This window comes from Heteronotia binoei, chromosome 6 (genome assembly GCF_032191835.1).
Source record: "Heteronotia binoei isolate CCM8104 ecotype False Entrance Well chromosome 6, APGP_CSIRO_Hbin_v1, whole genome shotgun sequence".
Taxonomy (NCBI): Eukaryota; Metazoa; Chordata; class Lepidosauria; order Squamata; family Gekkonidae; genus Heteronotia; species Heteronotia binoei.
The window spans coordinates 49,055,085-49,068,354 of record NC_083228.1 but is presented as its reverse complement, the minus strand read 5'-3'; the positions used below and the strand labels follow the sequence as shown (position 1 = coordinate 49,068,354).

Genomic DNA, 13,270 nt, shown 5'->3' with positions numbered 1-13,270 from the left:
TAGTAATAACACATATTAACTGATTTATAACTGAAATCTACTTTTTGTTCTAAATATATTCCATGTTTGTTAAGGTTCAGGAAACACAGAAAAGCCGTTGTGAACTCCAGTGATAAAAAAATGCCAAATGGAATCTTAGAAGAGCAAGGTAATTATGAACTTCATCGGCTTCATACTGAATGTTTTCAAACTCTACTTTAAAAAAATGCATTTAAGAAATATGTGTTTCTATCTTAAAATGGTGTTCAATATTTTGAAGTGATTTGTTGCTTAGATCTTTATAACTGGTTATTGGTTTAAAATTTTCTAGGGGAAACTGAATATTTTATTTTAGTGTTTTTAAGTATGTAACTAAGACCTTTATAAATATGCAGTAACTATGTGTTCGACACTAACAGGACCTGAAACTCATGTCTCCTGCAAGTACTGTTACTAGGAAGCTAGAAATTGGCTACTGTAGTTTATTACATGGTGTGTAATGTGTATTTCTGTGTAATGTGTGAAATAGCCTTGTTGTAGTAATATAATAAATCCCTTAGTTAAAAATTGTGGTGCTTAAAAATATTTTATCTTAAGCACATTTTATCAGTATAGTGAAATAGTAGTTTTGGTAGTAATATAATAGTATTATTTAGCATTACAATTCAGGTGTTCAAGGCACTTTGCATATGTCATCTTAGTAACCCTTATAAGGTAAATGAAAAATGGCTTGCCTTTGGTTACCCAGTGAGCTCGTGTCTGAGGTCAATCCATTTTATGCATTTTTATCCACTAGCATCAACTTTTATTTATATGTTTATATGTATACGTCTACAGGCTTGAATCCTGTATCTTGTTTCTGCTTGTGCCCCTCTTTGTCCATCATGGAGGCGGTTCTCAGTTTCATTAAACACTTTTTAGATCTTTGAAAGCCATGGGTCTTGGATGAGTAGAAGTGCCTAGAGCCGTGTGTCCTTTATAGTAGGGGACATCCTCCAAAGCAGACAAAGACAGGCAAGCAGAAAAAGGGCATAGGCTTCAAGCCATCATGTATAGAACAGCACATATTAACCAATAACAAGTTGCTCATAGAGTAAAGTGGTGTAAAGCAGAAACAATAATGATGTAAAACTAGGGAACAAGTCCTGAGAAATGAAATTTGTGCCTCATCTTTTTGAAAGCTTGATTATATTCTCATTTTTCACATGAATAGACAGGAATATAGTCACACTTCTAAATTGCAGTAAATTTCCTAACCCTGCGTTTATTAAACTGCTCTTAAGTGTTTAACAGCCTTGTGCTGGCTGTGCCAGAAGTTAGATTTCATTTCAGAAAAATTGGTTAAATGAATGAAGCAATAGATATAAGAGAAGAAATGAGATTATGCATTGTAGGAAAGGATTTCCCTTGAGCAGTTATGAAAAGGAGCTCTGTAACCTGTGATTTTTAAAGTTATTAGCTGAGCTTTCAAAAAAAATTAAGTAGCTATTTAGTCATTTATTTTATGTATGTGAATTGCAATACCTCCATAGAGTTTAAAGTTGCTTGTTTGCTTATTTATCTATCTATTCATTTGTTTGTTTATTCATTGAATTCATTTGTATCCTGCCTTTCTCCCCAATGGGACCCCAAGTGGCTTACATTGTTCTCCTCCCCTCCATTTTATCCTCACACCAACCCTGTGGGGTAGGTTAGGCTGTATAGTATTCTCAGGAAGAATCCTAGCCAGCCACTGAACTGTAGCAAGGTTGCTGCATAATGGACCTTCCACCCCATTATGAGACTTGGACATATGACTTTATTGACCTCAGTTTTAAAAATACAGGCTGGAATCTGAAATCTTCAGCAGCTTTCTTCTGCTGGTCCAGCATTATATATTGACAAAAGGTTTAGCCACTCTTCTTTATCTGGAAGTGGTAAAAACAAACTGATATAAATGCTGTGCTGTAACCTTGCTTGATACATTAAGACAATCAAGAGCAAGCCTTGGGAATATGAGCTTTCTTCATGCAGCCCTTAGAGCACATCCACCACTATCGCCTACCCTTGGCCAGTAATTAAGTAGTTCCTTGACAGTCATTGAACCAAAAATTCTCTATAATTAAGGCTAATAATTGTTTACCCTTAACCCAATACCTCAAACAAACTTTTACAGCATAATTAAGTAGAGAGGCAAAGAGGATTTGATCCAGGAAAGGACTGAATGTTCCCAGAGCTGGCTTCGATTTTGCTAACCATAGTTCCCAGAGAAAGAGCAATCTGTCCACTCTGACCCTGTGGCTCCAACTAGATCATTTCTCCAAAAAGCAATGGGAATAGGTGTCATTACGTTGGTATCAGTGCTCACTAATGAATAATTTTGTTTATTTCAATATTTTATTTCATGTTAAAGGAAGTTGTTACACAAACCAAGTTTATAAACCCTCTAAGAAAGGGGCAAGTACTATCGTGTGCCTACTACTCTTCTTAAAGTAGTCCTGACTGTGGCTCATCTTGATTAATTCATGTTTTTAATATTTGAACCCTCTGTTCTTTTTTAGCATGATTATGATCAGGGCTTTTTTTTAGCAGGAGCATACAGGAATGCAGTGTAGTCCAAAGATATATGTTACCATCTCAGTGAGAACGGGGCCTTAAAAGCATGGGTATTTGTTAGGAAGATCTACCACTTTCAATTTATGTACTTTCTAAATGTATTTGTTACTACAGTGCCTCCGAGTTCCTCTAGATGCTCCCTTAATTAAGAGTCAAGATGTGGATGAAAGTCAAACTAAGTAATTAATGAAAATATAAATTGCCATGAAAATATAAATTGCTATGAGTTTTAAGGTGCTAAAAATAAGTTTGTAGTGTCATTAACAGAAATGTTAATGCCAGTGTTAATTGGGTTTCTAGTATGTTAGGCCCCTTTGATCATGTTGGGTCACAACCCAGAAATCTGTGGCTGTGCTTCCGGTTCTTCCACTTCTGTGGCCTGTATTGCAAGATGTTACTTTTACTATTTTTGCTTATTCAGTTGACCAACAATGTTTTGAGCATCCAAAGCAGACATTTGTGCTCTAAATTAACAATGCTATAAACAATTTGAATAACATTTTGAAAATGCATATAATATTTTTGCTGTCCTATTTTGACAGAGCAGCAAAGAGTGATGCTTCTTGGAAGATCTCCCTCTGGCCCAAAGAAATATTTTCCAATCCCAGTGGAGCATCTGGAAGAGGAAATACGGATAAGAGCAGCTGATGATGGGAAGTTATTTCGGGAGGAATTTAACGTAAGTCTGGGTAATTTTGTTTTTCCAGTGAAAATGAAAGAGCAAATACAGCTACCATAAGTTAGGTGAAGGTACACAATACATTTTTAAGATGTTTGGTTGGGGTTCCTCCAACTCAACATGCTTTCCCTTGTGCCATCCAGAAGCTGTGAGGAGCTTGCTTCCTCAATTGCTACAGGGTCTGTTCAGACTGAGATCACAGCACTGGGGGAGTCTTGCCCCCTCCCCCATTCCTTTTTCCAAGCTGAGACAGTCTGGAGGATGTTTGAGCTTTTGCAGGATTGAACATGCACAGAATACAATCAGGAAGGGAGACATAAAGTTAAAAAGTATCATGTTGTTTCACCCTAATAATCTGTATATACTGGGAAGAACTGGTGTAGGTACAAATTTTTATAAAGTACGTGTACACATCATTTGGCATTTGTTTTAGCCCACAATATGGTTATTGATGAGACATAACCAGTTCTTTGTAACAGTCTTTGGTTATCTTTCTTAGTACTGGGACCATTGATAGAGTATCATCAAGCTCTGTTCCCGATGAGGGCTCAGCTTGACCTCAGAGGTATTCCTTGTCATAAGCTCCTAATGCTCACTGTGTTTCTTCATCATAGTTATACTGGACCAGGTTATGTCTAGGAATTAACTCCCATCGTTATATTGGACCTGTTTCCAAGCAGCATCATTTTGGGAACCCAACTGTGCCATTCGCAGCCCCCACTCTTCTTTGTATCAACTGGTTGCTCGCTGCTACTCCAGGCTGTCATTGCTCACACTCCTGTGAGGTATCTCCAGTGCATAGTGAGCCAACACAGCTCCACATTTGGTACTGCATTAATAATGGAAGGACCTGAATTTCTGTTCCTGCAGTAATACTGAAGGGATAGTGAAAGCAGCTGAAATTTAAGTGGCCAGTTATCTGAATATGATGATTTTCATGTCGTCAATCCTGAGGAATTTTGTATCCAATGCATGTAGCTCTGCTCACTGTATCTGATTCCTCATTTGATGAAGTGTGCTTAGAACACACGAAAGCTTACATTATGAATAAAACTTTGTTGGTCTTAAAGGTGAACTTGACTCCTACTTTGTTCTACTGAGGCACTCTGTTCTACATTCCAGCACTTCCACACTTTAAGACAAAAATTCTGCCCAACCCAAATTTTTGTCGTATTCTTAAGAATCCCTGCAGAATGGCTAGTTTTGAGGGGAGGATTGTCGTTAGCAAGAAGTTCTGACTAGTAGCTAATAAAAGCTGTATGGAGAGAGAAATTATAATCAGTCTAGAACAGGGGTGGGGAACAGTGACTCTCCAGATGTTTTTTGCCTACAACTCCCATCAGCCCCAGCCATTGGCCATGCTGGCTGGGGCTGATGGGAGTTGTAGGCAAAAACATCTGAAGAGCCACTGTTCCTCACCCCTGGTCTAGAACATACCACTCTACTTCTTGGATAGTGTGTTAGCATGTAGGTATGTACATGCTAACACACATGCTAACTGGCTTGTGGCCACATTGCACATCCTTATGCGGCTTTGCAGTGCCTTGCCTGCAGTATATATAGGAATGAGGAGTGACAGAGATGGTATCTTCCTTCCTGACCTTCCTGCTTATGAAGAAGCATACTGACAGTTTTGAGGAAGAAGAAGTATGGATAGTACTTAAAACCTTTCAGGTTGCACTTAGATTATGTTGCTGCTCAGGATCTTCTCCCAAGCATGTTCACGACCCCTTAGTAATATTCCCTCAAGTGCTGTTTTTATTGGCTTTAAAGGTTTCTTATAAATAGTGTCCTTATTTCATTTGGAAAGGGGAGTTTATACTTTGCTTCTGTTTTCCAACCACAGTCTTTGTGGTTGCAAAGATGGGTTGCTTGGTATGTTGCTTGCTGACCTGAGCTGCAGAAAGCAATAGGCCAGGTTGGATTGTTGTCTGTTCTCAAGTTCATTTACACAGCTGTTCTGTCCACTTTCTGCTCCTGTTCAGTTCTTCTGAATACTCATAGTACAAAGAATAGTGGAAGAGCTATCCCATTTTAAATTTCATCTTTTTTAAAAAAGCATTTGGCAATTAAACTGTCTAGAATACGGTTATGCTCTTCCAGGCTATAATATAGTGTGAAGTGAGCTCTGTAATTGGCACTGTTGCATGTCAGCAATTTGTATTGTGATTATATGGTTAAATGTTCCATAAATTAAATGTTTATGTTTGCATGTCTATTAATTAAAAGCCAGAAATTAAATTAAATTAAATTAATTAAACCTGATGACCTATGGATCTACCAACTGAAATTCAATATTTCAGAGTAATCTTTCCCCCTTTTGCTTTAGGACTGTATTTCTTGCATTTTTATCTTGTACACTTTTCCTGCACTCCAGATGATGATTATACCTGTCCTAGGTTCAGTAATGCACTGCTCCTACATATGTAGGGGGAAAAGTTAAAATCTGAAATCTTGCCCCAGTGGTCCTACTTATAAAGGGTATGGGGCTGTAAACCATTACCACTGTGTTCATTATGTATTATCATACTCTCTCTGGGTTGCTTTATATTTATTTACTACCATTTTCTGCATTGTGTAACATTTCTTGTTCAACTTTTGGTGCTTCGTTTTCAGATTTCTGTAATTCTAGTCTTATTACATTGTGTACTAGATGTATAATCCTATTGATTGTATAGATTTACACTATATAATCTGTCTTGCATCTCAGAGTGAAAGGCAGACTATAACAAAATAAGTAAATATTAAATGGGATCACATGTATGTATGCAGGGTAGCTCACTTTTTGGTACATATTGCCATGCAGATGTCCAGCAATACAAGATAATTTATTCTCAGAAGCATGATTCCATATGCTTTTCTCCATTGCAGGCTATCAAAATGGTTTATAAACATTTTGATGGTCAAATAAAAGGTTATGTATTTAGTATAAACTTTTAAGAAAGCGGTAAACAAAAAATCGCACACAGCTGGAAACTGAGGTTGCAGTTGTAGTAGCTTGTAAAAGAGGCACACCAAGTTAAGAATAAATACTGAGAGTTTCTTAATCATAAAACTGTTTTTTTAAAAAATCCTTCCTATAGGTGAGAAAATGTATAATGCTGAAAATGTATAATGTTGCTCATGAAGAAGATTATTTAAAACAACAGCAATAACTCTGGAATAAGGCTATTACGTAAAAAATAGTAGGTCTTCTCTGGAGAAAGGGGAAATTGTTCTAGTATTGCTAATGAAATGCAATAAGTGGGTCCCTTTTTCTCCTATGCCAGTTTCTCTCCAGAGTTGCAGTGGATCAATAGATCCCATAGTTATAAACAGGGCTTTCGTTGTAGAAAAAACCTGGCAGGAACTCATTTGCATATTAGGCCACACCTCCTGATGTAACCATTGTTCTGCACAGGGCTTTTATGTAGACAAAGCTAAGCAGGAACTTATTTGAATATCAGGCCACACACCCCTGACAACAAACCAGACAGAACTGTGTTCCTGCTTTTTAAAAGCCCTGTTTGTAAAGAGTCATGAAGGCATCAGGATCAGCTGACAGTGGAGGAATGTAGGCTATGCAGTCTTGGCTTGATTTCTGATGACAAAAGATGCACACCAGAATTATCACCATTTGACTGAATAAGCTAACCTTAAAATGTGCATATGTAAATCTTTCAAGAGACAGCTACTGTTTCATTTCACACTCAGCTTTTCTGGGGAAATTTCTGAAACAGGAACAAGTCTAACAGTGCAGTCCTAAACAGAGTTGCATCCTTCTAATCCCATTAACTGCAGTAGGTTTAACTCTGTTTAGGATTGCACTGTGAACTTCCTTAGCTCAGTTTTTTTCTGTTATTTTTCCAGACAGGAACTCCATTTTCCACTTTTACTCAATCTTTTTGATGAATATGTAGAAAGCTGTTTCAAATGGTAGAATGATTAAAATGAAGTTCAAACATTTTTGCATTTTTAATATTTGTAGAGAAATCATGACCAGATTTAAGAAGTCTGTTACAATAATCTACCCTGTCCCTTTTAATTTAGGAAAAAAAACAAACTTGCAAGCTTGTGACGAAATGGAGGCAAAACAACCCTGGACAGTGAAACCACAAAACATAAATAACTTAGTTGTGTTGTGGCAACAACAAGTAACATGCTGGATGACTTCCTTTATCACCCATAATCCCACCTGCTTTGTTTGCTCTGTGGTTTTAAAAGGAAATTCCATTCAGTAGCATATCTAAATTATGACAAGTGTTGTGGCACCTTAAAGGCTGCCAAACATATTGTGGCATAACCTTTTGTGAGCCAGAGTTCCATCTCATCAGATAAGCGGCCTGTGTTCCATGAAATATTATTCCACAGTACATTCAGTAGTCTTTAAGGTGCTATCAGGCTCATGACTTTTTAAAATAGATTCTTGTTCTTTTAAGTGGTCTTACAAGACATTTTACTCATCTGGGGAGAAAAATCTATATTTTAGCATGTCTTTTAAAAGAACATTTATAGTTTTGTGTATTTGTAATGAATTTTGCACATGTGATTTAACTGATGACTCGTGTGGGGTTTTCAACTGATAGTAATCTAAGTTTTTCCTTAAAATTGCATCTTCACTCCTTTGCTCCATCATTGCTAGGCAGTCCTGTATCAGACTTGACGTCTATAATTTCTTATTTTGAATTTTCACTGCCAGAAATTTTAGGTCTGTGTTTACAGCTTGAGCAATGTTTATCTTTCAGTTCTTAACAGGATCACGGTATTGTCGTATGAGTCTTGTGGAGATTGGTGTTTTGCTAACAAATTGAAACAGTTAGTGAAAGAACAAAATCTAACTGCTCCAGGCTTAGAATTTAGAACAGGGGTGGCCAAACTTGCTTAACATAAGAGCCACATAGAATAAACGTCAGATGTTTGAGAGCAGGAGGGAGGGAGGGTGGAAGGAAGGAAGAAAGAAAGAAAGAAAGAAAGAAAGAAAGAAAGAAAGAAAGAAAGAAAGAAAGAAAGAAAGAAAGAAAGAAAGGAGAGAAGGGCGGAGAGAGAGGTAGAAAGGAAGCTACTTTAAATGCATTCTCCAAGCCACCAACTGGCTTGGCTTGGAGAAGTGATTTAAAGAGAGAAATGCCTTCTCCAAGCTGACAGGGCAGTGGTGGCTTGAAGAACCACAATACAAGCTACAGTTTGGCCACCCCTGATATTAGAGCTTTCCTGGTCTGATAGTTTCAATTTATTATGAGATATGAGAACTATTAAATTGTGATACAGATAATATGTAACCTTATTCTGTTGGGTATAAAGTTAAACCCTCAGGTTTAGTTATACTTTTTAATGGGATGTTATTTTGAATTTACAAAGCTTTATTTCTCTATAGTCATTACCACCTGGATACATGCAGGGAACCCTTGAGATGGCAAATAAAGAGGAAAACAGAGAAAAAAACAGATATCCCAACATATTACCTTGTAAGTCTTGAGTCATTTGTGGTTTCAGGTGTCTGGCATATGTTTAGAGGCACTCAATTTTGAATTCTCCAATAAGTGGTATTTGTACTCATTGGCTGTGGTGACATTTGTCAAATCACACTCCCCCACCCCTCAAAAAAAGCTTAGGAAAAGTTTCACTCACTATCAAAGCCATGTAGCCTGCAGCAGTTCTCCATGATGAAAGCTCTACAGGACCATGGAAAACAGTGTGAAGGAAGTGAATGCTTCTGTTATTTACCTTTAGCTTGAGATATACTTTAGTTATGAGAGTGAAAGGTACTTGTCCTGTATTGCCTCTAGAGCCACACAAAGTGTTCTTGGGATTTGTTTTGCTTTGAGAGGTCAGTGCAGTAAAATCTTTGTTACTCAGCACTTGATGATTGAGAACATTCAGTTAAAGTCTCATTGCCCAGAGAGCAATCTCCTTCCTCATAGCCATCCTATCCCCTAGTGTCTTTGGACATGCATGTGCCCCACTCATGTCTCTGCAACTGGCCAGTTAATACCTCCAGACATTGCAGGCTTCTGACAGCAGGCACTGACAGCTGATATAATCCTTGGAAACCTCCTTCCCCTTCAGCCTATATCAAGCTGTCAGGGACCAGGCTTTTCTGCCTGCTGTGTAGGGTGGCTTTGTGGCTTGGAGGAAAGGGTATCTCAGGAGAGTTCTGAGTTATGGGTATCCCAAGAAGGTGCTGAGTTACTGAGGATTCCTTTGTTGAGTCCAGAGGAATAACTTGGAGAATGCAGCCCATTTGATTAACCAGGAAGGGTACCCTCCCATCCCCAAGAATGCTAAATAACAGAACTTCTGCTGTACTAAATTTCAAACAAATGTCAATAGTGTGTCAGTATGTTCTGTAAAAATTGCAATATATTCTTTTTCCTCAGATGATCATTCCAGAGTAGTTTTGATGCAGATAGACGGAGGTCCATGTTCAGATTACATTAATGCTTCATATATAGATGTAAGTTAATCACTGTTTTAAAATATTATTTTTTTAAAAAATTAATTGGCTGAGTGACTGATTTTTAATCTGTTTAAATCTGTTTCTTTTTAAGATAAACTACAAATTTGTTTTCCCCCTTCTAGGGTTACAAGGAAAAGAATAAATTCATAGCAGCTCAAGGTATTTTCCAGTCTCAATTACTACTCTGAGGCTGTGAAGACATTCAAAAGTGTATGTGTCTAGTAGAGCGGTACCAGAACTGCTGGCCCAAATATCTGCCCTTCAGTCAAAACATCTGTACACAGCCCTCTACGTGGGAACAAAAATACCTCCTCAGACTCTTCCATGAGTTGAGACCATGCTTTTTTGCTGTCATCCTGATTGCTTGGAAGAACATGTCAGAATATCTCTCTACATGCCTACACTGTAAATGCTTTTGAGTGTCTTCACAGCCCCTCTTTTTAAAAAATATCTTTTAAAGCGTTTTTGTCTTTGTTTATTTGCATGTGCAGAATTCTTTTTTAAAAGTGTACTCTAGTTGTCTCCTATGCTGGCTGCAATCAGTGCTTGGACACACCAAGTTGTCTGATGATGATTTCTGACATAACTTACTATGCCATTACCTAATGAAGAATAGCATTTCTGGGATTCTTAAATGGCCTATTGCAACTCCCTGGAATTATATGTGTAAGAGGTGTTGCCGGTGCCACTTTGTCATTTTATCCTTATGCGTTTCTTTCATTTTCTATATTTGCTTACCCTTCTTCTGTTATTCCAGTTTTAACTCTCATGAAGAAACAGTCTCCGTATAATGTCACTATAGCTGAAGGTAGTATGAAGATATGAGCCTGTTCTCCATCTTTTTGGTATAGTGGGTGCATGGAATTTGAAGCTCATAAGTGCACATGGCAGTGTTAGTGGAATATGTTGTCAAGTTGCTGCCACGTTTTGGCAACTCTGTAGGGTCTCTCAGTGCAAGAGACATTCAGAGGTGGTTTGCCATTGCCTACCTCTGCGTAGCAACCCTGTTTTAACCAAGGTCAACCCTGCTTAGGTTTCATGTGCCTATCCAAAATATAGCAGCAACAAATCACTAGGTACCAAAAAAATTACCAGAAAAACTGTTACTGGTAATTTATTTATTTATTCATATACATATATCATCTCCAGGGTACTCTGCTTCAAAATGAGGGGGGGGGGAACCAAACAAACCATAGCAGTCTGAGCTCCCTGTTGTTAATAATTTTCACTTGCTCTGTAGATCACTGTAAAATACTATTTTTATATATTATTTTATTATAGTATATTATTGTAGTGTATATATAGTGTACACACACATAATTTTTTCATCACGTAAGTGAAAAATACACAGTCTGAAAATGTTGTTTCAATGTTCAGTGAAAGTACCTCTTTTTAAAAAGTTTTTCCCCCTGTTGGTTCTCCTGCTGATGTCTCAGTTGGCAAAGGAATGAATTACCGTCTTGAAGGACCTCAAGCCATTACAAACTTTAAATAGGGTTACATGCTTTGTTAGGAAATCCCAATGTTTTTCATTTGTGTGATAATGTTTATTATTGTGAACTTTACAAAATACATAGCTGTGTATGAAACGAGTTCATTATTGCATGCACATAGGGTTTTTAAAAAATCCATCTGTTTTTATAAGGCTGTAACTCTAATAACTGTGGAAAGAGATTTGAATTTGCTACTGTATTGCTTGCTTCTTGTATAGTATTAAACAGTATTACTTGCTTCCTGACTAGCTCTTGATTGAACATATATATTCCATGTTTAGGTCCTAAGCAAGACACAGTAAATGATTTCTGGAGGATGATATGGGAACAGAAGTCTGCAACTATTGTCATGTTGACAAATGTGAAAGAGAGAAAGGAAGTGAGTTAGCTTTTAATTTTCTTTTCCCTTGGCCTGTTGTCAGATGACCATTAGTAATATAACCACTTCCTAATCCAGCTCTTTAGGTGTCAGTCTGTGACAAAATTATTGCAGTGTGGGTAGCTCAACCAAAATGTTTAACTGTGGAAACCGTTTCAGGTGACTAACTGAGGAAATTATTCTTCTTTTTGTCAGCCTTTAGTCATGTTTATACTGTACTACTGAATTTGTATAAATGAAATGTATAAAAATGTCCATCATATTTTTCTTTACTGGATTTTTCTGTACTAGTTTCTCATCTGGACATTTATATAAAAATATAGTTTTAAATGACAATAAATGGTAATTAAGGCATTTAATAAAAGGAAGGAAACCTAAATTATTAAACATTATTTGACTGAGGCTGTGTCCTCATAATTTGCTGAAACTTTTCAACTACCAAAGTTCACTATATCCTAACCTTTAGAGTGTTGTGTCCAACCTAGGGCCTTCCTAGGATAAAGCTGATAAAATTCAAGATGACCAGTGAACTTTCCAGCATGTCTGCAGCAGCAGAAAATGAGGACTATTTCCTGTGCTTGTTTATCTCACTTTCCGGGTGGCGATGCTTTTTAGGGAGCTAAAACTGAACATAGTATCTTTGGAAACGAATATAATAGAGAAAATAAAATATCCAAGCAGTCAAGAAGCAGAGGCTTTTTTGCTACTCAAGGTTGACCTCTGCTGGTATTTAAAGGGAAATGTTGACAGAATCATCAGTCATTCTCAGTGTTTATGCTGCATAGATCTACCTCTTGCCACTTTCCTACATGTAGCTCCAGTCTGAAATTAGCAGGCATTTTCTACGCCAGAACTTGGGAAGAACCATGGCAGGATGCAGAAAGGGAAGGAGTAGTCCACATTCTTTGCATTCTGAAAGACCTATGTTCAATTGTGGTATTTCCATCCTAAAAGAATCTCAGTTAGCATCTATGGATTAAGAGCTCCGTTTAAGAGCTTGGGGAGCTGCTGCCATTCAAAGTAGGTAGCACTGAGCTAAATGGACCCATAGCTAGACTCAGCATCAGTCAGCTTCATGTTTGTGGTTACCAGGGCTATTTTTGTAGCAGGAACACCCCTGATGTAGCCAATCCTCCAAGAGTTTACAGGGCTCTTCTTACAGGACCTACTGTAAACTCCAGGAGGATTGGCTACATCAGGAATGTGTGGCCTAATATGCAAAAGAGTTCCTGCTACAAAAAAGCCCTGGTGGTTACTACTTTGATTGTACTGTGATCCCATTAGCCAAGTAAGCACAATCCTTTTCAATTTTAGAATTTAAAAATATATGCCCTAAATAGTTATACAGACATCAGATATGAGTTCTGAAATTATTTAGTGTCCAGTTCTGGCTGACTTGCTGTGTGTTTGTACTTAATGTTGCTGTAGGATAAGTGCTTCCAGTATTGGCCTGATCAAGGATGCTGGACCTACGGAAACATTCGAGTTTCTGTTGAGGACTGCATAGTCCTTGTGGATTACACCATTCGGAAGTTTTGTATTCAGTCAGTAAGTCAAAATCTGTTTCCTATTCCTGTGTTATTTGGAATTTCGTACAAAGTTTTGGTCACCTTGTTTTTAAGCAGCAGTTCTGCATAAAAGTTGGGGATAAAACTTGGCCAGCTTCTCCTAGTCTGGGTTGATAGGAAAGGCATAGAGATGTGCTTGAT

At 37.6% G+C, this 13,270-nt stretch overlaps 1 protein-coding gene across 4 annotated transcripts in view; it reads left to right on the top strand.

Annotated features, from left to right (window-relative positions):
* Positions 1-13,270, top strand: part of PTPRE (protein tyrosine phosphatase receptor type E) — a 163,373-nt gene that overhangs the window by 130,764 nt on the left and 19,339 nt on the right. For all 4 annotated transcript variants that reach the window (XM_060241421.1, XM_060241420.1, XM_060241418.1 and 1 more), the window contains 7 exons: positions 75-148; positions 3,117-3,253; positions 8,607-8,697; positions 9,610-9,686; positions 9,812-9,848; positions 11,464-11,561; positions 12,990-13,109. In XM_060241421.1, coding sequence (XP_060097404.1) covers positions 75-148; positions 3,117-3,253; positions 8,607-8,697; positions 9,610-9,686; positions 9,812-9,848; positions 11,464-11,561; positions 12,990-13,109 — 634 coding nt within the window. The remainder of the gene's footprint in view (positions 1-74; positions 149-3,116; positions 3,254-8,606; positions 8,698-9,609; positions 9,687-9,811; positions 9,849-11,463; positions 11,562-12,989; positions 13,110-13,270) is intronic.